Below are 21,742 nucleotides of genomic sequence, written 5' to 3'. Positions count from 1 at the left end.
AGGTCAGCCCTGGGCCACGACGAGGGTGGGACTAGGCCTCCAGGCACTCAGAGCCTGAGCCTCAGGCTTTGTTGGAGTTGGAATTGTCAGCCAATACCCACTGGACATTCTTCCTCCCCTGGGAATGAGAGATAGGCCACAAGGAGGTAGATGGTGGAACTGTCTCTTCCGACGTGTCTGGTGGCTTAACTGAATTTTCCTCTTGCTTTTAGAAGAGTCTTAGAGTCAAGTATCTTCATTTCCAGTATAATTCACTTCGGTCCTCTCTAGTATGCCAGGCACTGTGCTGAGTGCTTAAGATACAATTGTGAATAAGGCCCCTTTCCTGCTTTCAAGAAGCTCATGGCTAACTATATTGTATGAAGTGAACGGCTACGAAACGAGATGTGCTTTGCACATGTGTGAGCAGGAAAGTAGGCTTAACCCGCAGTGTTGCCAACGTGTAAAGCCTATGCCACGAGGGTTCTAAGAAGGAAATGTAAACTTGCCATTTGTGTGTTTGAGGTGGTTCTGGAGGCTTACTACTTCACCAGGGAGGGATTGGAGCTGCCAGATGAGTGAAGAAGTTATTACAATCATTCAGAGAAAAGACGGTGAGGACCTGGAGTCTTCGGGGTAGGGGATGTAAGGAAAAAGGGGAATTTGCAGGATTTTCAGAAGAACTGCCTGGCCTTGGCAATTGTATGAGAGTGGGAAGTGAAGGGACGGTTTAAGCATGACTGTGGTCTCTAGCCTGGGCCACTGGAAAACAGTGGCACTGAGAGCCGAGACAGAGCGCTGGGAATGCAGCGCTGGCCTGGGGAGTAGGTGGGAGGGGCAAGGAGATCACTGACTGTGATACGGGTCAGGATGGGTAAGGAATAGGCTCGGGGGCAATGAGAAGGAAGAGCCCTCGGGGCGAGGGGGCGATGCCAGGAGTCAAGATCCACAGCATGTAGAAACTGCGTTCATGAGTACTCAGTTAAAAAGGGATGATGTGAGCCAGGCACGGTGGCTCATGCCTGTAATCCCAGCACTTTGGGAGGCCGAGGCGGGCAGATCATCTGAGGTCGGGAGTTCGAGACCAGCCTGACCAACAAGTAGAAACCCAGCCTATACTAAAAATACAAAATTAGCTGGGCATGGTGGCGTATGCCTGTAATCCCAGCTACTCAGGATGCTGAGGCAGGAGAATCGCTCGGGAGGCGGAGGTTGTGGTGAGCTGAGATTGCACCATGGCACTCCAGCCTGGGCTATTAGAGCGAAACTCCATCTCAAAAAAAAAAAAGGGATGCTCTGTGTTGGAGGAAATACGTTGTCCTTTCTCCTCATTGGGATCTTTTGTACTTTCTGTCGTCACTTTATGGGTAGCATTTCTAAGAACTTAGTTAAGATTCAGGGAATTGACTCGTAGGAACTCAAAACCCCACTAGAGGCCTAAAGGGAGGAGAACCTTCTGGAAGCACACAATGCCCTGCTCAAGGCATTGCAGCGTAGGCACCCAACTACTGCAGGGTGGAGTTGAAGAAAGGCTCTGTCCATGCACCAGAAAAGCATTCTGTTTTGGCTAGACTGTGCTAGAGACTTTAATAAGACTCCAAAAATAACAACACTGTTATAACCAGTAGGCTTTATCTGAGAGAGAGAAGAATCCAGTTAAGAATCACTGCTTGATTTCTTTTTCCCCCTTTTTAAAAAGATAATTTCAACTTTTATTTTAGATACGGGGGTCCCTGTGCAGGTTTGTTGCCTGGGTATTTTGTGTGATGCTGAGGACATGATGGATCCCGCCACCCAGGCGCTGAGCATGGTTCCCGTGGTTAGGTTTTCAATCCTTGCCTCCCTGCTTCCTTCTCTAGTAGCCCCAGTGTCCACTGTGGCCATCTTCGTGTCCGGGATACCCATGGCTTAGCGCTTGCTTACAAGTGAACGTGCCGCTTGGTTTTTGAAAACTTAAATTTCATTTTAGATCTCTTAAATATTGCAATTACTTTTGCACCAACCTAACAGTTTCTGAAACTGAGCAGGTTGCATGGATACGGAACCAAATACCACTTGGAACAGTCTAGCACCTTGTTACTCAAAGTGTGGTCCCTGAGCCAGCAGCATTGACCTCACATGGGAGCTCGTTAGGAATGTGGAATCCAGTGAATTAGAATCTGCATTTTAACAAGATCCCCACTGAATCATACACACATATAAAGTCTGAGAAGTATTGGTTTGGCACAGTGAGTTTTAGATACAGTTCTGCATTGGATTCATTTAGGTAACTTTAAAATAGCACAGCTTTCCAAGCCTCGGCCCCAGAAATTCTGATTTAGTCAGACGATTCTCTTGAGTACCCAGGTTTGGAAACTACTGGCTTCTAAAGATTCCCAAATCTCTGTCGATGCCCAAATGGCAAAAATTTTAGTAAATAGAAATCTAGTTTGAATTCCACCTCTGTTTGCTTTACATTCACAGTAATGGCCAAAGCCTCACGGCTTTTTGAAAACAACAATAACAAAAACACACACACAAAAACAAAAACCAACCAACCCATGTCTAGGTTGACAATTACACATGACGTGTCCCCTTCCTCTCAGGACATCTTGATGCATGATGCTCAAGAGGACATGTGCTTCCCCTGCCCCCGTGGCAGTGACCATTCATACCTTGGCAAGAGTTGAATGGGCTTGGCCAATTCACTGCCCAGTTTGAAAGCAACTAAAGTCAGCTGATGTTTACCAAGCTGATGCTCTGGGGATGAAAGTAATTACCCAAGAAACAAACAATGTGATCTCCATTAGTTGCATAGTCTGTGTCTGTAGAAGATCATAGCGAGAACGGGCCTTTCAGAATTCTCCTCCATCTCTTGCTTTAGGGATAGAGAAAGAGAATTCATGGAGAGGCTGGGACCTGTATTCCAGCTGGTTTCATTCAACAGGGAAGGATATTTTGTTGTTTGGAAAATGGACTGCATATTTGTTGCCTAATCAGAGGCGCAAAATGAACAAACTTTGTATTCCATGCTTAATCTCAAGTGTTGGGGAAAGTGCTGTAAACACAAAAAGATCTGGCTCCTAATGATTGGCCAGGACCGTAAGACACATGGAGTGCAGATGTCCTAGGAATTCGACAGCGAGTTCTCCAACGCTGAGATCTTTAATTAAACAGGTGTTTGGGAAGTAGGTCCTGTGTAGCTTCCAGCCTTGGCTGGGCTCGTCTTGCTGAAAAATGGCACCGACCCAGCCCAGCAGCAGGCCTGAAACTGGCTTCGCTTCGAGGCGTAGGAATGTGCCATTGTTATTTTCTTCTTTCTTATCAAGCCCTATTAGCTTGAGCGAGGAAGGAACAAAAATGGGCTGGGAAAACATGTTATTTCACTGGGTAAAAATTTACTAGCAAGGAAATGATTTTTGCCATGCCCAAGAAAGGAAGAGTGGAGGCCTTGGAAAGGTGTGTCTTCCAAGGGTTCTTGGACAGCTTCTCCCAGTGTCACCCAGTGAGAATGTTTCCCTTTGGCTGATGGCTGTTCTCACACAAGAATAGAGACATTTGGCCGAGGTTCTGTTCGCAGGCTCACAAAGTCAGACCTTCCCTGTTCACAGGATCGGAGCAAAGAAGGTATGGGAAGAGGCAAGAATCAGATTGTGGAAAGGTTGATGCTACCTGGCCGCAAGACACACGTACCTTTATGCTTTCGGATGCCTACAATTATGGAATCATAGATGGGCCCAGAGATGCCTCGGTGCAGAGGTGAAACGGAGACGCCATGAAGGAATGTACCCTGGCTTTCCTTACCTCTTGTCCGGATCTCCTGCCGTGTGTCTGGGGCTCAAGGGGTGAAGTCCCTGGCTTTGGCTGTGGTTGAATCAGAACTAACCATGTTTATAGCCATGAAACCCCTGTGCAGTCATCCTGGTGTCTTTAGTGAATTCCAGAACAGCATCTGCAGAAGGCAGAAACCAAGCTTCTTCGATCTTCTATAGCTGCTAGGAACAGCACCTCCCCAGGGAAGGGAGCGATGTGCCAGGCAGTCAGGCTGGGACCTGTGCTCCTGTTAATTTACGAATGCTCACCTCTACCCACGAGACAGGCTACGTTAGCCCTGATGCAGAGCACCCAAGGATCCCAGAGACTAATGAACTTGCCCTGCCTTATTTAGTTATCCAGTGTGGGAGCCTGGATTCACACCCAGCTCTGTCTGTTCCCAAAGTTCTTATTCTTTTACCTGCTAGCCTTTTCTGGGGAGTTCTCAGCCCTTCGGTGTGTTTCTCTTTTAAGTTTTGATGCTGGGAGAATGACCTAGAGAATGTTCTCCCTGTGGGCATGGGGAAACCATGATTGTTTTGTTTTATACTGTTTTTGAAGGACATTTTATTTCTGTTAGAATTTGTGTTATGAAAACAAGGTATTTTCAACTTTCAGGAATAAATGCTGGAATGTAAATGCATGCATGTATATAATATGTGCATTCAATTTATATTTGAACATATTTATGCATATTTAATGTGGTATATTGTCTGTTATAACTACCTATAGAGATTTTATTTAATAATCTGTGAGTTGACACTAAGATCGTACTTGGAAACATTAGTTTTATATGGGGACAGAAAAGTGGGTTGTGTGATGTTTTCTGAGAACCAGCCCACTCCCAAGGGGAGGACATCAAATGGGCATAAACTAGCCGTGTAATACCCACGAAGCTCCCTGAGAACTCCATACAGTGAAGGAGAGGAGTGTCAATCACCACTGGCTTCCTCTGCAGAGTCCTGCTCCAAGGGCTAGAACGGTCAGCAGATGTGTGGGCTGTGGCCCCTTCCTGTGCTGTCCCTTGGGTCAGAATGGAAGGTTCTGTTCACTTTGTTGTCCCCAGGATTGTTGGACAGTTGTATTTTGATGTGTTGAGGCAAGTTCCTTCATCTGGTGCCTCTGTAACATCTTGACTGTACTCGAAGAACATTCTTTTACTCCTTTAAAACACACCAGCCTGAGGGACATCTGTTTATTCCCACCGTCTTAGCATACCTGCCCACGTGAAGTTTACTGTCTGGCTGGGGAATGTGAGACATAGCTAAGGGTACAAAATCCTAAAAGAGCTTCCCGAATATGTGGGCCACTGTCCTGGGGCCTGAAAGCCCTTTCTGTCTATGGCCCTCTTGGAAGGCATCAAGGAGGTGATATTGATGCGTTTTGATGACTTTCCTAGGTGAGCACTTGTTTCAGACTGAGAAGGCCACTCTGGATGTCTGAAGGGAGAGGTACCAGTCAGTGCAGGTCAAACTGCAAGGTGAGCAGAGCTGTGCTGCTTGATGCAGATGACGACTTCTTCCTGGCAGGGGCAGCGCCGGGCCTTTCCAGGTTCTGGAAGAGTTGATGAGTGCTTTCCTCCAGTTGCCAGGGTGCTGGTCACCTGGGCAGCAGATAGACATTGCCCTACCTGGGGAGAGCCAAGCAATGGTTGCTGTGGCAGAATCCTCCAAATGCCCAGGCAGCTGACTGGGGTGACAGCACCCAGGAGGGAGCAGGGAACCAGAGAGGGACTCTCAGTAAAGTCTGCTTCTGGGTACCTTACAGCAGGAGGGAATATGCTGGATGCCAGCTCTCCCAAAGGATGTAGAGGCTGGGGAGGACACACACACACACATGCACACACGGCCATTGTAGAGCATAAAGAATGAATGAGGCTGGGGGTGGTGGCTCATGCCTGTAATCCCAGCACTTTGGAAGACCAAGGCGGGTGGATCATGAGGTCAGGAGTTCGAGACCAGCCTGGCCAACACGGTGAAACCCCGTCTCTACTAAAAATACAAAAATTAGCTGGGTGTGGTGGCAGGTGCCTGTAATCCCAGCTACTCAGGAGGCTGAGGCAGAAGAATTGTTTGAACCTGGGAGGTGGAGGAAGGTTGCAGTGAGCTGAGATTGCGCCGTTGCACTATAGCCTGGGTGACAGGGTAAGACTCTGTTTCAAAAAAAAAAAAAAAAAGAATGAATGAGCGAGCAAGTGAATGAATAAATAAAGGACTGAATGAACCCAACCTTCTTTTCTCTTAGACTTCCTGACTATTGCACAGCAAGGGAAATAGCAGGCCCTGTTTGCACATGAGAATACTGACACTTGCTCAGGTTGTCATAGCTTGAACTTGTCCACCGATGCAGAAAGGGAGACCCTGCCAAAGAATGTCCTTGGAGTGATTCAATGTATTTTTCCTTCTGTGATTTAAGTCAAATGTATTTAATGTAAGAAGTTCCGCTGTGAGCTGGAATGCGTGATGAGTCTTTCAGGCCCCCTCCTGCCACCCGCCGAGGAAGCCCACCATGTGAACACTCCAGTTTTAGCTCTATCAGGTGTGTAAGCTGACAGTGGTTTGGACAGTGGTGGCTGTTTTTAAAGTACACACACCCAAATGGGCTTATCAGCTAGTTGGCTGGGAAAAACCTTTGTGGGGACTGCAAGGCATTGATGTTTGCTGTTCATGTGTTCATTCATTCAATAGTTACCGAACCTTTACCATGGACACAGCATTACACCAAGTGTGTTTTGAGGATATAAAGATGAGAGACTCCCCCCCACAGAAAACGTCAGGGACTTACTGACTTCTCAAAATATAGTTTATATTGACAATTCATTAAATAAGTTAGTGGAAGTTAAAATTTTAATTTTAAAATCTATATCAACAAAAGTGGGGTGTAACTGAGTTTATTCTTTTTTTTTTTCTTTTGAGATAGGGTGTTGCTCTGTCGCCCAGGCTGGAGGTCAGTGGTGCAATCTTGACTCACTGCAGGGTACAAGTTCCTAGGCTCAGGTGATCCACCTCAGCTTCCTGAGTAGCTGGGACTACAGGTGTGCGCTACCACACCTGACTAACTTTTTGTGTTTTTAGCAGAAACGGGGTTTCACCATGTTTCCCAGGCTGGTCTCAAACTCCTAGACTCAAGCAGTCCAACCACATTAGCCTCCCCAAGTGCTGGGATTACAGGCATGAGGCACTGCGCCTGGCTGAGTTAATTCTGTGGCTCAGTAAAAGTGCTGGAAATTTCAAAAGAGTGAACTTCAAAGATTTTGATTCTCGGCCTGATTAGTTCGCGCACATGCCCACGACGGGGTCCTTTATGCCCTTCTGAGTCCAGCCTGGCCTACTCGCCTGTGTCTGGTTTCTCTCTGTAGGACTTGGCAGGCACACTGTGTGGGATGCAAATTACATAAGCACAGAGGCTTGGGAACTTGCCGCCACCAAGCCTCTCCAGTGATTCTTCTCCCGTGTGGGTCCCTCTCACCCTTCATTCCCCTCAAGGCAGGAAAAAGAACAGAAATTCCTAAGGCAGTGTTGTTCCCAGGACACAATTGCCATCCATCACTCCCTGCTGGGAAAATGTAAATATGAACCAGCAGATAGTGGCACTATTTATTGTCATAGGCCTCAGTGTGGATTTGAGCAGGAGCGGCTTCTGGCCAAGCATTATTCACCAGCTCCCCTGGGAGGCTATGCTGGGTGGGCAGAGCTGGACGGAAGGGAGGCAAAGGGGAGGCTGGAGTCCTTGCAGCTGAGAACAGGGCTGGGTCTTTGCCACTGAGGCTGCATGTGCTCAGCCTCAGGGTGGAGTGGAGGCTGCCGCCATCTTGGCACCAGGTTCTTGGAGGTTGTCCATGTTTAGGGGAGGCAGAGCCAGTTCCACGGGATGCCCAGACAGCTGTCATTTTGGGGCAGGGTGGGGACTGATCAGGATTGTTCGTGTTGGGCTGTTACAGGTGGATGGTGGATTTGGGGCCCTATCACCTGAACCCGAGGGACCATTGCTCATCCAGTTGAATGTTTTACTCAAGCACACAAAGCCCCATGCTACACGAGGCCCTTGTCCTCAAGGAGCTTACACTTTGGGTCTTAGATACCACCGTCCCCACCATACGTATTCAAAGAAGCCATGTGAATGGATGATGATCAAGTCTCCAATCTGCAGTGTCAGGCGGCTGACAGCGTGGGAGTGGGGTCAGTCAAAAGCAGCAAAAGCTCGGCACTCCCTCCTCAGCCTGGGCTGCCCGCCCTGCCTGAATCTGCTTGGTCCTGGGTGGTGCCACCTCTGTGAGACCTGCACAGAGTAGACTTGGAGCCAGGCAGAGAGGGAGGCCTGGACTCCGCTCTCGGCTTGGTGCTTATTAACTCTTTCCACTCGGTTTTCCCAGCTGTAAAATGGGGATTATGAGCCCACCTCACAGGGTGATGTGAGAGTAAATACGGGAACAAGGAAAGTGTCAGGTGCATAACACAGGCTCAGCGAATTGCAGCTTTTCATATTATTTCTGACTGCATCATGGTCCATTCGGTGAAGGTGGAGAAAAGGTGTAGATGAGCAAACCCTGATACGGGAATGAAGCGGGGAGGGAAGGTGCCCCACCAAGGGGCAGGCGAAGGCAGGACAGACGGGGAGGAAAAGCGCTGGCATCCTCTGGGCCAGGCGGATCCAGGACGCACGGTGGATCCTTGTGGAGTAAACTAATATGTGAATGTTGAGTGAAACGTCTCTTCCTTTAGGTCAAAGTGAGAGTGTGGCATCAGGAGGTCCATTTCAGGATCCTGGGTGCTCTCCCCTAACATGGGAAGAAAGGGGAGGAGGATGTTTCAGTTTCAATAAACAGTTTTGAGCACTGACTGTGTAAAGCGTCTGTGCCAGATGCCTTGGGAATGGCTGTGAATATGGCTTGATATCTGTGCTCTGAAGCTCTATATTAAGGAGAAGGGACCGACGTGGATACAAGTATCTTCATGCCACCAGACAGACGGTAGTGGGCTCTAGAGCAGCATAGAGAGATGTAATGTGAGCGGAGGACAGACAGAGATTAGCCCCAGGAACTCTGGTGTGGACGGAAGACTGGAGAACTTCAGACCGAAAGATTTTCATGGTTGCGTATGATTAAGCAACTAGACTGCCAGCGTCTGTTGGCAGGGAACTTTTTTTTTTGAGACAGGATCTCACTCTGTCTCCCAGGTTGGAGTGCAATGGTGTGATCTCGGCTCACTGCAACCTCCATCTCCTGGGTTGAAGTCCCAGCTCAGTCTTCCAAGTAGCTGGGACTACAGGCTATTTTTTTGTATTTTTTTGTAAAGATGGGGTTTTACCATGTTCTCAGGCTTGTCTCAAATTCCTGAGCTCAGGTGATCCACCTGCCTCGGCCTCCCAAAGTGCTGGGATCACAGGCGGCAGCCACTGCCCCTGGTTGGGGACATTTCTTTTACTTTATTTTTTGTTTGGTTCTCTGGTGTTTATCATAGTTCTGTGCACACAGTAGGTACACAGTAGACCCCTGTTTAACATATGAATGAATAAGCTTAATACAAAATACCTTTCTAAATCAAGTAACGGTTATTGTCAAGGTGATGTACCTTCAGAGAGTAATGGCATAGGATGGCAGAAGGGTGCCTAAGGATATGTGTTCCCTTCTTGGCCATTTCTCTTTGTGGATTTCCCTTTATGGAGCTAGTCTGGTGAGCAGACTGGCTCAGACGTCCCCCCATTACAGGTCAGTGTCTCCTAGAGGTGCCCATCAGGGAGGTGCTGCCACCTCCTTGGGTGGAACCTAGTGACATTATCAACTGCCTCCCAGCCAAGGCAGGCAAGCCACTGGCACCCCTGGTGGCTCCAGGGCTCTAGATGGATGTGGGTGACATTCTTTGGAATATGTCTGTGTTACAGATGTGGACGAGTGTGCAACAGATTCCCACCAGTGCAACCCTACGCAGATCTGCATCAACACTGAAGGCGGGTACACCTGCTCCTGCACCGATGGATACTGGCTACTGGAAGGCCAGTGCTTAGGTAACAGCTCTCTGGGAGGTCACAGGGACTCTTGGAAGTTAAGGGCTGCCAGGGGCATTGTGAGGTGTGGACACAACTGGCTGCCTAAGGGTAGTAAGCTTTTCTTTGCCAGGGAGGGTGCGGGGGGTGGAAGGCTATTGAGCTCACATGTGTAGCCACCCTTGAAAATCAACTGCCATCATCCCCATCTTGTCATCATTATAGTTTTTGAATGTATTTATTTTTGAGACATAGTTTCACTCTGTCACCCAGGCTGGAGTGCAGTGGTACAATTTTGGCTCACTGCCACCTCTGCCTCCCAAGTTCAAGCGATTCTCTTGCCTCAGCCTCCTGAGTAGCTGGGATTATAGGCATGCACCACCATGCCAGGAAAATTTTTGTATTTTTTGTACAAACGGTGTTTCACTATGTTGGCCAGGCTGGTCTTGAACTCCTGGGCTCAAGTCATCCGCCCACCTCAGCCTCCCAAACTGCTAAATTACAGGTGTGAGCCACCGTGCCTGGCCTCAAATGTATTTTTTAAGAGCTACAGTTTTGGATGTATTTTTTTACGTTTGATTTTACCTCGACTTTCTTCCTGTCTTCACAAAGTTTATATCCAGGCCAGGAAGTGACAGAGGTGAGGATTATTTTGCTTTAGTTAGAAATAATGCCAAGAGAAGGGAACACTTTTGCTTAGTCACAGAAATGTGCAAAGTCTTGAATGTGGATCAGTAGATTCTGATCTTACATCGGTTCCTTCCAACACCCTGTCTTTGCCCTTCCCCCCGATCATCGCACCCACTCCACCAGCTCTGGCCTTCCCTTTCACTCCTGAGTAGTCAGTCCTCACCAACTGAGAACTGCCTTTGCAGTTGGCATCTGCTATCTGGTCTTTCTGTTTATTTTTACTGGAAGGTTGTTTTCCTTTCTTCCCTCTAGTTTTGGGTTTAGCCAAGTGAATGAATTTATAGCAAACTCTAGCTGTCACTTCAATTTCTAATTCTAGGGTGTGATTTCTATGCTATGTTTTCTAGAAAAGGCCCTGCCAGTTTAAATTCTCTAAGACACCATTCTGTGGCCTGAAAGTCAGTCCTGGAGGGGCTGAGAAACGGATCCAGACAAAATCATGGAAACAAAGAAAAGCCACCTCTTTCCAAGTTTCTCTTGATTGAGACTGAGTGGGTCTGCCCTGAAGCCCTGTCTGAAGCATCCTTGAGGCATGGATTGGCTTGCTTCTCCTTTCCAGGCTTGCACGTGGGCATTTGTGACTATGATTGTCACTGTGCATTCAAACTAACCTCTGCTATAATGGAAAATTTGATGCTACTTATTTGAACATAAGCAGATCAGTGAGAGAGAGTTATTTGTACAGGAACTTAATATGTTGAATTTCAGAGCTGGAAAGGATGTTGGATATTATGCCATCCAACTTTTATAGCATCGGAGACTGAGACTCAAAGAGAAGGAACATTTTAGACAAAGTTAAAGGAGTTGCTTCTAACGTCTGAGTCTCCTGCGTCTCAGTCTAGTTTTTTTCCCACCGCAAGGGGCGCTCGAGTGGCAGGGAAGACCAAGATGTGCCAGCCCTGTTCCAGAGACCTTAGAGTCAGGAAACCCTCGGATGTGAGGGGTGCCGGCAACTCGGACATTCCTCTACCTGAGAGGGTTGTTCTCTTCCTGGGAGCACGGAGCTTTGGAGGGATGCTCATGGAAGCCTAGCATGGTACCATGTGGCCCAGCCACTCACATTCACATCTGAAGGGAAGACCTCTCCTAATCATGGCCGAATTCCTGCCCTCCCCTGGCTGAACTCTCCTTTCCCTTTCAAAGTGCAAGTTCCATAGCCACATACTGTCTGTTCTGTGTACCAGTGGAGATGCTATTTTTGCAGAAAAATGAGGGGTGGGGGCTGCCTTTTCTCCAAGGTACCCCTAGTGAAAGGTACCCTCTCCAGCCCCTGCTGCCTGCCTGGTGTTGGTGATGTGCCCAATTGCATTCTGGGAAGAAGTCAGGGCCAGCCACTATACAGCCAATGGTCCTTCTTTGCAAGGGCTGCCCTGCACTCGGGGGCAGTGCGATGGGCCAGGTTAGAAGTAGCTGGGACTCAGAGACAAAACAGAATCACAGGACAGGGCACGGAATCTGAGAAGGGCTGAACAATAGGTAAGGGATCGAGATGGGTCCGGGAGATGGAGTCCTTCCTGGCAGTAGGTAGAAACCAGGTACAAGGACTGACACTCTAAGCTGGCTTCCAGAATCCTGGATGGTCCCTGGTTCCAAAAGAACGCGGAGATCAGGGAGGGAAACTGGTTAGACTGGGGGAGGTGGGAATAAGGACCAGTTCCAGCTACAGTCAGATCAACTGGTCACAGCAGGAGCCTGTACTGATGCCATCTCAGACTCTGCCAGGAGGCTGGTGATTTCATTCACTATCCTTACCCCACAGGAATGAATTCTCCAGCCCATCATCACGTCAGCTTGGGGTGTTGAGAAGTGCTTTCCCAATGACATCAGGCTCCCCATTGATGGATACATGTTACAGGGAGGTCACATTGCCCCGTTCTGCTCAAAGGATCCATTCACCCACAGTGCCGCCACTTTCCCTGGCAAGGCCAGCTATGGCTTGGAAGAGGTGTGTTTATCCAGAGTTTTATGTTCACTCTGGTGCAAGGAGGAGATCCAGGGTGAACTCCAGTGTCCTCATGTTACTGGATTCATGGGTCTCCAGACTGTCATGCTGTCCAGCTCATCCCATCCTAACTGGCTCTTGTTCCTGACAGCTGGACATATTCACTGTTCATGTTGCTGGCAAGGAGCCTACTGGAGTGATGCTATGGATTCTTCTTACATGTTAAGCTGACTGGTCCCTTCCCAGGGCAGTGGAACCTCTTTATGGAATCTTTGAGTTGAATCTTAACATTGGATAAATCTTAGAGTCAAATCTTAGAGCTGGGTAAAACTGGAGAGCCCATCTTGCCCAACATCCCACTCAAAGCAGAAATTTCTTCTGCAACTTTTAGGATAGGTTCAGGTATTTATGAGACTGAGATGGGTCAAGGGGGAGAAAGATTGTGGGGAGATTGAGCCTTGTAGTCGAGACAGCATCCCCATCCGTGACACTCAGCAGGCGCTATCTTGGTAGATCCTGTTTGGGAAGAGCCAGGCAATCATGCCACACTAGTGGTGGCATCAGTGAGTGGGAAGGAGACTCGTCTCACTTTGCTTGCATTTCTGTTTCCAGATATTGATGAATGTCGCTATGGTTACTGCCAGCAGCTCTGTGCGAATGTTCCTGGATCCTACTCTTGTACATGCAACCCTGGTTTTACCCTCAACGAGGACGGAAGGTCTTGCCAAGGTATGTGATGTGCGTGATAACTTGGACACGATGTGAGACACTAGATGCGGTCTTTTTCAGCGCCTGGCGGCTGATGTTTGTGGGAAACACTGCTGCTAAAGCGTATCCCCATTCCTTGTCACTGCCTGCCCATCCCCGTTGCTACGGAAACCCGAGACCTGAACCTCGCTCTGTGAAACATCTCAAAAAATGCTCTGAATATGGCCGAGGGTAGGACCCCAATCATGGACCGGCTGGGAGCGTAGTTTCATGGTGTCGCTTCTTTTCTGCGTCTGCTATCCAGAGGTAGCCTTGCTGGCTTTCTTGCCTAATCAGAAATTTCGTTGCATGTCCTATAGCCTGAGTTCAGTTCCTGAGGCCTGAGGAGGATTGCTCAGGGTCTCTGGCCCTCCATGAATCATAAAATAAACACATCCACGCCATGCAGGGGTTTCGTGGGCGATTCTGAGGCTTCTTGCTAAGCTTTTCCCTCCGACCTGTGCCAGGATGGCCTGTTCCTTAGCAAAGGGTCTGGTGCAAAAGGTGGTGGTGGTATCATCCCCTGCTACTCAGCGTGCCCCGAAAAAACCAGACTGAAACAAAGGCATTTTCTGGGTTTCATATGATCACTTGAAATACTGATAAGTAAGAAAAACAAGTTGCATGCCTATCGTGGTTTTCATCTGAAGGTTTCTGCAGCTCAGGAAGTGAATGAGGGACTTAAGACCCAAGGAATTAGTGCAAATCCTGCCTCGGCCCCCAGCTTCCCCCTCAACTCCCAGCTCCCGGCCCAGGCCCCCAGCCCCTGGCAGCTGCTTGGCCCAGGTTGGAGGCAGTGCCGGAGATGCAGAATGAGGTCTTTGTCTGGAGACCTCAGGTTTTGCGGGGCCCATTTCCTTGTTTCATTCACCCTTGGAGTTCTGGCTGGCAGCCTCCTGGCCGGCAGAGTTGGAAGATATTATGTCTCCATTCGTTTAATTGTATCTTAATTGTCAGTAAACAGGAAGACATCAGTGTTAAAGAGTTTGATCCTGGATTCTAAGTCTCTCCTCCAAAGCTGGTTCTGCTAATTGTTCCAAGAAGTCTGGACTGTGTTCCTCAAGCCAAAAGAGGTCATTTTCTTCTGAGAGTAGACGCCAGGCCGGGAGGTTGAGGAGGCGGATAAACAAGGGCCCTTCTTTCCACTGGAGCGGGAGCGGGCGCCTGGCTCCCTTGCTGCTGTGATAAGTGGCTTAGGGCAGATGCAGGCTTCTCTGTGCCAAGGCCTGGGATCGAAGGTGGCAGTCACAGGCTGGCACAGTGTACCCAGTACCTCCTGAGGCATAGCCATGCCCAGCAGAGCCAAAAGGCGCCTGTGTCCTTCAGGCCTCTGAGGGACAGGTGTGTGACAAAGAGCAGATAATACACCTGGCAGTGCCAAGTCCACAGCATAATAAAGCAGCAGGCTGGGCACCCAGGCCTGGGTACGGGCACTCAGCCACCGGGATGTTGCATCAGCAGAGCCCATGGGCAGCACAGGCTGTCACATGCTCCAGTGAGCTTTTGCAGTCCTGACTCTTCGTGTGTGGAAGAGTGCTTTGCACGCTCGGAGCATTGTTGTGTCTGTTCATTTCACCGGACTTCAATAATAAATAGCCTCGTGAGGTCGCAGGCAGGTGTCTGTGGCTCTGCCTCACAGAGGAGGAAATCAAGCTCAAAAAGCTTAAGCAACTTGACCAAGGTCATGCAGCCAAGCGGTGGCAGAGTTGAGAGTAAAACCAGGAGCCAGACTTCCTGTCCAGCGGGTCGGAGTGGGGCCCTGTGTGCTCTCAGTGGATTCGGAAGGGCATTTGGAAAGGGCTGGCAGGAAAGGGCAGCGAGAACCCTGGGGGAGGGCAGAATCATTGTGATTGCCCTGCTCTTTAGAAGCAGCTAAGAGCTGTGAGAGGGTGGGATGAGCTCATTCATGTCTGAGTGGCCAGCCCCTGGCCAGAGGCTGAGGCCACCAGCCCTAACACTTGCCAGCACCGTCCTGTCTGAACTTAGACTCAGTGGCTTAGCACAGTGGACATTTTCCTGCACCCCTCCCCCCGTCCCAGGTGGGGAAACCCCAACCTCCCACTGGAACCGGGGCGGGGGCGCTGGTGTCTTGCTAGACCCTCTCTCTGCAGCTGTTCATTTATTTATCTGTTTTCTCCCTGAGATCTCCAAAGATGCCAGGAAGCAGGAGCTTTGTGGGCATGGGATTAGCCCCCCGCAACCTTTAAGAAAAGCCTCTCAAGCTGCTCACTGTGAAGGCTTTTAGTTCTGAAAACACGGACATCTCTTTCAGAGGCCCAAGAGGTTTACCTGGGCTTTGGAAGAGGATAGAAAATCTCTCAGCTGGAACTTTGGCCATTGGCGTGTGGAGCATTGTGGGATGGCGCTTACAGTGGGTCAGCCAATGCCAGTAGGAAAGGGGCTCCGCCCCGCTCCCCCCACCATGAGCTGTGCAGCATGAACCTTGGGTTTTGTGGAAAGACCTCTGACTCATGTTCCAGTTCCCATTGTGTCCTTGTTAGCTGGTGGACTTGGGTACAAGTCTCTCAGTCTCCAAAAACAATTATATGTATATGTGTGTGTACATATATATATATATATATATGTATGTGTGTATGTGTGTGTGTGTGTATATATATATGTATTTTTTTTTTTTTGCAACCACGCTGGAGTACAGTGGCATGATCTCACTGCACTTCTACCTCTGGGGTTCAAACAATTCTCCTGTCTCTCCTAAGTAGCTGGGATTACAGGTGCTTGCCACCATGCCTGGCTAATTTCTTTTACATTTTTTTAGTAGAGATGGGGCTTTATCACGTGGGTCAGGCTGGTCTCGAATGCCTGACCTCAGGTAATCCACCTGCCTTGGCCTCCCAAAGTGCTGGGATTATAGGTGTGAGTCACCGCATACAGTCTGTAATTTTTTTTTTTTTTTTGAGACAAGGGCTCACTCTGTCACCCAGGCTGGAGTATAGTTGCGTGATCTCAGCTCACTGCAGCCTCAATCTCCCAGGCTCAAGTGATTCTCCCTCCTTAGCCTCCTGGGTAGCTGAGATCACAGGCGTGTGCCACATCATCTGGCTAATTTTTAAATTTTTTGTAGAGATGAGGTCCCACTGTGTTGCCCAGGCTGGTCTCAAACTCCTGGGCTCAAACGATCCACCTGCCTCATCCTCTCAAAGTGATGGGATTATAGGTATGAGCCACTGTGCCTGATTGTTCAATGCTTAAATAACCTATTGATGCCTAATCAGTGTCTAATAAATTGCACCATGATTTTATTAATTTTGACATACGTGTACTCACATGAAACCACCACCACCACACTCAAGATAATGGATTTCCCATTACTCCTTGTGTCTCTTGATGTTCTTCTCTTTAACCTACTTAACCTCTAAAGTGGGGCAGTGGTCCTCATTGTGAGGAAAAGTGAGTGTGAGATCCTTTCCTAATGAGCAAAGTTATTTATGCATAATAAATATATTATTAGAATCATCATGGTTATTTGTTAGTCTGAAATTTCCAAGTCAATAAGGGTGAGGGGAGCTCACTGACAGAATGCAACTGGTGATGACAAGGAGCAGGTATGGCCTGGAAGTTCCTGACGGGGAGCCTTGGGGTATGGACTTAGTAGCAGGTGTATGTGTATGTATGTTTATATCATGTGTATGCATATGGTTTCCACCTTGCCTAACTTTTGACCCCAGAAGGGACATGGGGATGGAGGCCCCAGTCCTTAAGTGAACACTTTGGGACCTGAGATCATGATCCCAAAGGTCCTGGATGGAGAGCCTCGGTACCTGCCACTCTGGTCTCCTGGTGGCGGTAGATTTCACTGCTGGTTCATTTTTCTGCCTAGTTATTGTGGCTGTTCTCTTGGAAGGACAGTCAGCGATGTGCCTTGGCTTTCCACAGATGTGAACGAGTGTGCAACTGAGAACCCCTGCGTGCAAACCTGCGTCAACACCTACGGCTCTTTCATCTGCCGCTGTGACCCAGGATATGAACTTGAGGAAGATGGTGTTCATTGCAGCGGTAATGGGCTTTGGCTTTGGAAACTTCCACCTGTACTTGGGACCTGGGGAGGGGTTGGGGGTTGAAGGGCGAGGGCTTCCTTTATGGGTGTTTCCTCTCATTTCCTGGACACATGTCCAGTCTGGGACATCCTCCAGGGCGGTGGGGTCACAATCACACAGAACAGATGAGTCACTTCCCGAAAGGTGTGGTGGAGTCTCATCTTCCTTGTCATCTGACCCTTAATGCAAAAATCAATGGAGCTACCTTCTAGGACTGAGGTGGGTTTGACGGGGGAGAGGAGTCACTCAGTTTGGCATGTTGGTTTCAGAGCTGTTTGTCCGCACCCAGCACCGGCTCCGATCTTGGGGATAGCACAGAAAGTACTTACAGAGGGCAGTGACCCAGGTATAATAGCGTATCTCACTGGGTAGGGTTGGGGGGAGCACTGAATGAATGAGATCATGTATGGAAGCACACATACTTTGTGAACTTCTGAAATCTCTACAAATAATCAGTGCCTCGCTCCAGGCCTGGTACCCAGGGAGCATACAAAGAAAAAAAAAAAAGTTCTCGAATCAATGGATAAATGATTGAATGTTGAATGAATGAATGAAATAATAATTTGTTGTGAGAACATAGATGTGATGGCTTAGTTGACCTTTTATAAATTCCTTCCAAGCCCAAGGAACTGTGATTCTCTGCCCCTGCTAGTTTTTGGACTCTATTATAATTTTCTTATTAACTCCCTGTTTTTTTCCCCAGAAAGTTAAATTTTGTTTTCTTAGTTAGAAAAAGATTACTCGATTGTAAACTCCTTGAAAATAGGGACCACCTCTTACTCATGTTTATCTTTGTAGCATCCCACATAGGGCCACTACAACTCCTTTTCTTTCTCTCTCTCTCCCTTTCTTTCCTTGTTTTTTGTAAAGGCTGAGTTAAAGTGCACTCCATTCCATCCACTTCTGGCATCCTCAGCAGTTGTGAATTAGCAAAGTCTAGATTAGTAATGCTTCACTGTGCTTCTCAAAATAAGTGAGCCATATACTAGGGTGTGAAAATCTTTTTGTCCTGCAGAATGGAAAGTTTCCTAATCCAGATTTTATTGTAACAGGAACTGACCCAGGTCATGAATGGAACTTGTGTGATAGTCTCATTGGCGACTGAAGTGTTCTAACGACTCAGTTCCCTGAGACAAATGAACACCCCTCCCTAGGGCCAGGACTGTCAGAGCCACAAGCAGGCAGTTACAGAGAGCCTTGGTCTGATTCAATCTAAGGCCTAGAAACAGAAATAAAACACCCTCAGGCATGAAAAGCCACTTTCTTCCTAGATTTCAGTTTCTTCCATGGCACTCCTTGGGGAATTGGGGGCCAAGGAACTAAGAAGTGTGGAAAATCTAACATTATGTGGTGAAATTATTTGTTTCTCCAGAATGTTCATTAATCCACAGATTTTTTTTTTTTTTTAAGATGGAGTCTTGCTCTGTAGCCCAGGCTGGAGTACAGTGGTGCAATCTCAGCTCACTGCAACATCCGCCTTCTGGGTTCAAGCGATTCTCCTGTCTCAGCCTCCCGAGTAGGTAGGATTACAGGCACCTGCCACCACGTCCAGCTAAGTTTTGTGTTTTTAGTAGAGATAAGGTCTCACTGTGTTGGCCAGGGTGGTCTTGAACTCCTGACCTCGTGATCCGCCCGCCTTGGCCTCCCCAAGTGCTGGGATTACAGGCATGAGCCACCACCCGTGCCCAGCGGACACAGTGGCGTTTTAGCCATAATATGTTAATTTATCTTCCCTAAGCGTAGGTGTAAGAGACTTTTGGCTTCTTGAGAAGCTTACATCCATGCTGATTTGGGAAGGATCTTCAGTTGACTCATTTTACCCCAAATGGCCAACTTGTCCTCCATGTTCTCCATGATGCACACTCTCCTGAAGACTTGGCATGACCCCAGGATATGCAGGCTTTCTAGAGAAGACTGGCACAGGATAACAGTGTGATGGAGAGGGGCCGTTTCCTCCATCCTCCTACTTAACCCCTTTCTGCGCTTCTCCATTTCCCTCAGGCACTGGTATCCTCGCTGTGTTATCACAGCTGGGGTGGCCCCTCCGTGTAGCCCCAGACCCCTCCTAACCTTGTCTCTCAGGGATTTGCTAAGCTGAGCTGTTCCTGGAAACCACGGTGGGTTCTCAAGTGGAGGAGTGAAAGTGGCCTAACACGCACTCCCTGCCAGAAACTGGGCTTGTATTTCAGCTTTCCGGGGAGGGTGGAGCCACAGCCCTAAGCGACATCTGGGAATTACAGACCCAAAGATCAACCGAGTAGGGTCTGTTACAGCCCTCCCTGCCCAGTGGGAGTCAGGAGTGGGTGCTACGCTCTCCATCTGTGCTGGAGCTAACCCTGCTTGGGCAATTGCCCCAACCTCAGGGCTCCCCAGCGCCACTGATCTCCCAGCACAATTACTCAGGGACACATCACAGCATTATGTTTCCAAGTGTGTAGAATCCAGAGGCTGGGTTCAAATCCCAGCTTTCCTCCTTACTTGTTATCTGTGAACTTGGCCAAGTCACCTAACCTCTGTAAGCCTCAGTTTTTCTCCTGTAAAATATGGAGAGTAATAGTACCTCCTTCATGGGGTTGAGGTGAGAATGAAGTAAGAGGAGGCATGTAAAGCATTTAACCCAGTGCTTGGCACATAGGCAGCCTCAGGGATCCACAGACATCACTACTACTCTATCGAAAGTATGAATGGAATCTATGAACTTGGAAATAAAATAGGACACTCTCAGTTATGATGGGCTGGAGCCAGAGACCCAGGGCTCTGCAAGGCTTCTGGGGAAAGTGGGGATGCACGACCGAAGCAGATACTACCTGAGCACACTTTACTTTTCAAATCAGCATCCTAATTCTGCTGGCTGGTAACCCATCACCTGAGGACCACTGAGAGAGACAGGAAGGAGTTTCTCCTTCTGGAATGCGAGAGGCATGAGGCATGTAACACCCGGAATTATCTGATGGTGGAGAGGCAGCTTCTTTTGCATTGACACCCTCTCTGGGTGACTCCAGCCGCCAGTGGTCTGTGAGTGAGAGAGTAATCCGAGGACATGTCACATGGGGAAACTAGTGAAAGCAAGTTTTTGGGAAACAACAAATGCAAGAAAAACATGTTTTCTTTGGCACGCTTATCCAAGGAGGTTCAAACAGGCGCTCTGTTGCCAAACTCTGTGTGTGATGAAGAGTTGGCTTTTCTGGAACGTCTGCTTCTGCATCAACTGCCGTAGCCCATGCAGATGAGTTGTAAATCACATGGACAGGGGCTCCCCCTCCACAACAGGCTGGCGGGAAGCGGCTGCTTCCCTCGTCCCAGGGAGGATCCGAGGTAGGCAGGCTGTAAAGAGAAAAATATCCCTGCCCATCCCTCACCACTCCAGAGTTTTCTCTTTCAAGCAGTTTTTTTTTTTTTAAATTATTTTTTTACACAGTGAAGTTTTAGTATAATTAAAACCTGGCCTTCTGGATATGTCCCTTTTAATTGTGACTTTAGGAACAATATTGTTCCTGAAGTTGGGGGAAAGGGGTGATTGAAGGGGAGTTGGGACTGTGAAAGTTGCCCCTTCAGAAGACCCTCTAGGGTCAGGGAATGTTTTCTGGGTCTCAGGGAATCCCCCAGAAAAACCCCAGTGGGCAAAGTAACCTCAGCCCCTTGGGCAGGTCAGAGGTGGAGGGTGGATTTTCCTACATGGTGAAAGAAGCTTATAATGAGTGGAAGGTTCAGTGAGAGGCAGAGGATTTGGGAAATTTGATGGAGGTGGATTTCAGCTCCATGTAGGAAAGAATTTTCTGACAATTAGAGCTGTCCAAATGTCAGTGGGGGTCCTCAGTAGGTAATGAGCTCCTCATCACTAGAAGCGTTCAAGAAGTGAATTGACAGCTTCTTGGCAGTAAAGCCATCATATGTATCAAGACACTGTGGGAGTTGGAGTTGATGACCGCTAAGCTCCCATCCCCACGTAGACTGTGTTTATAAACAGTAGGTATAACTTGTCACCCCAGATATGGACGAGTGCAGCTTCTCTGAGTTCCTCTGCCAACATGAATGTGTGAACCAGCCCGGCACGTACTTCTGCTCCTGCCCTTCAGGCTACATCCTGCTGGATGACAACAGAAGCTGCCAGGGTAAGGCTGTCCGGAGGGGCCTGGCTGGGGTGTGTGAGGTGCAGCTGATTCAAGGGGTCATCTGGATGTCCTCAGCTGGGGAATTGTGTGCAGCTCTGGGAAGGTGGTAGGGGTGGGGATGTGAGCAGGTGCTAGTGGCTCCCAGAGTGGCAGCTCTGGGCAGGATGCCTGGCCTGGTATCTTCCCTCCCTGTGACCCATCCTTTGGCCAGGATCTGGGCCACTTAAACTTCTGTAATGAACTCTGCAGATGCAGACGGCAGCCTCTAAGCATGGCTTCCTGCCTTCCCAGGCAGATATCTGAGGCTGCTCTGAGAACTGCTCCAGAGCTAAGCAGGACTTTTGTGGCCTGGCCAGAGCCCGCGCTTTCTGATGTGGCTTGGAGGGCAGTTTGGTCAGCCTTTCTCCAAATGATCTCCTAGAGCAGGGTTGCCAGGGAGACCT

At 48.6% G+C, this 21,742-nt stretch overlaps 1 protein-coding gene across 2 annotated transcripts in view; it reads left to right on the top strand.

Annotated features, from left to right (window-relative positions):
- The window catches only part of FBLN5 (fibulin 5), a 78,368-nt gene that overhangs the window by 42,943 nt on the left and 13,683 nt on the right, over positions 1-21,742 (top strand). For both annotated transcript variants that reach the window (XM_064375164.1, XM_064375163.1), the window contains exons 5-8: positions 9,652-9,774; positions 12,998-13,114; positions 17,027-17,146; positions 21,177-21,299. In XM_064375164.1, the coding sequence (XP_064231234.1) occupies positions 9,652-9,774; positions 12,998-13,114; positions 17,027-17,146; positions 21,177-21,299 (483 nt within the window). The remainder of the gene's footprint in view (positions 1-9,651; positions 9,775-12,997; positions 13,115-17,026; positions 17,147-21,176; positions 21,300-21,742) is intronic.

Source organism: Aotus nancymaae, unplaced genomic scaffold, assembly GCF_030222135.1.
Source record: "Aotus nancymaae isolate 86718 unplaced genomic scaffold, 86718_ANA_hifiasm-v0.15.2.pri h1tg000011l, whole genome shotgun sequence".
Classification (NCBI taxonomy): Eukaryota; Metazoa; Chordata; class Mammalia; order Primates; family Aotidae; genus Aotus; species Aotus nancymaae.
The sequence above is the reverse complement of the archived record's forward strand: the minus strand, read 5'-3'. Positions and strand labels throughout refer to the sequence as shown.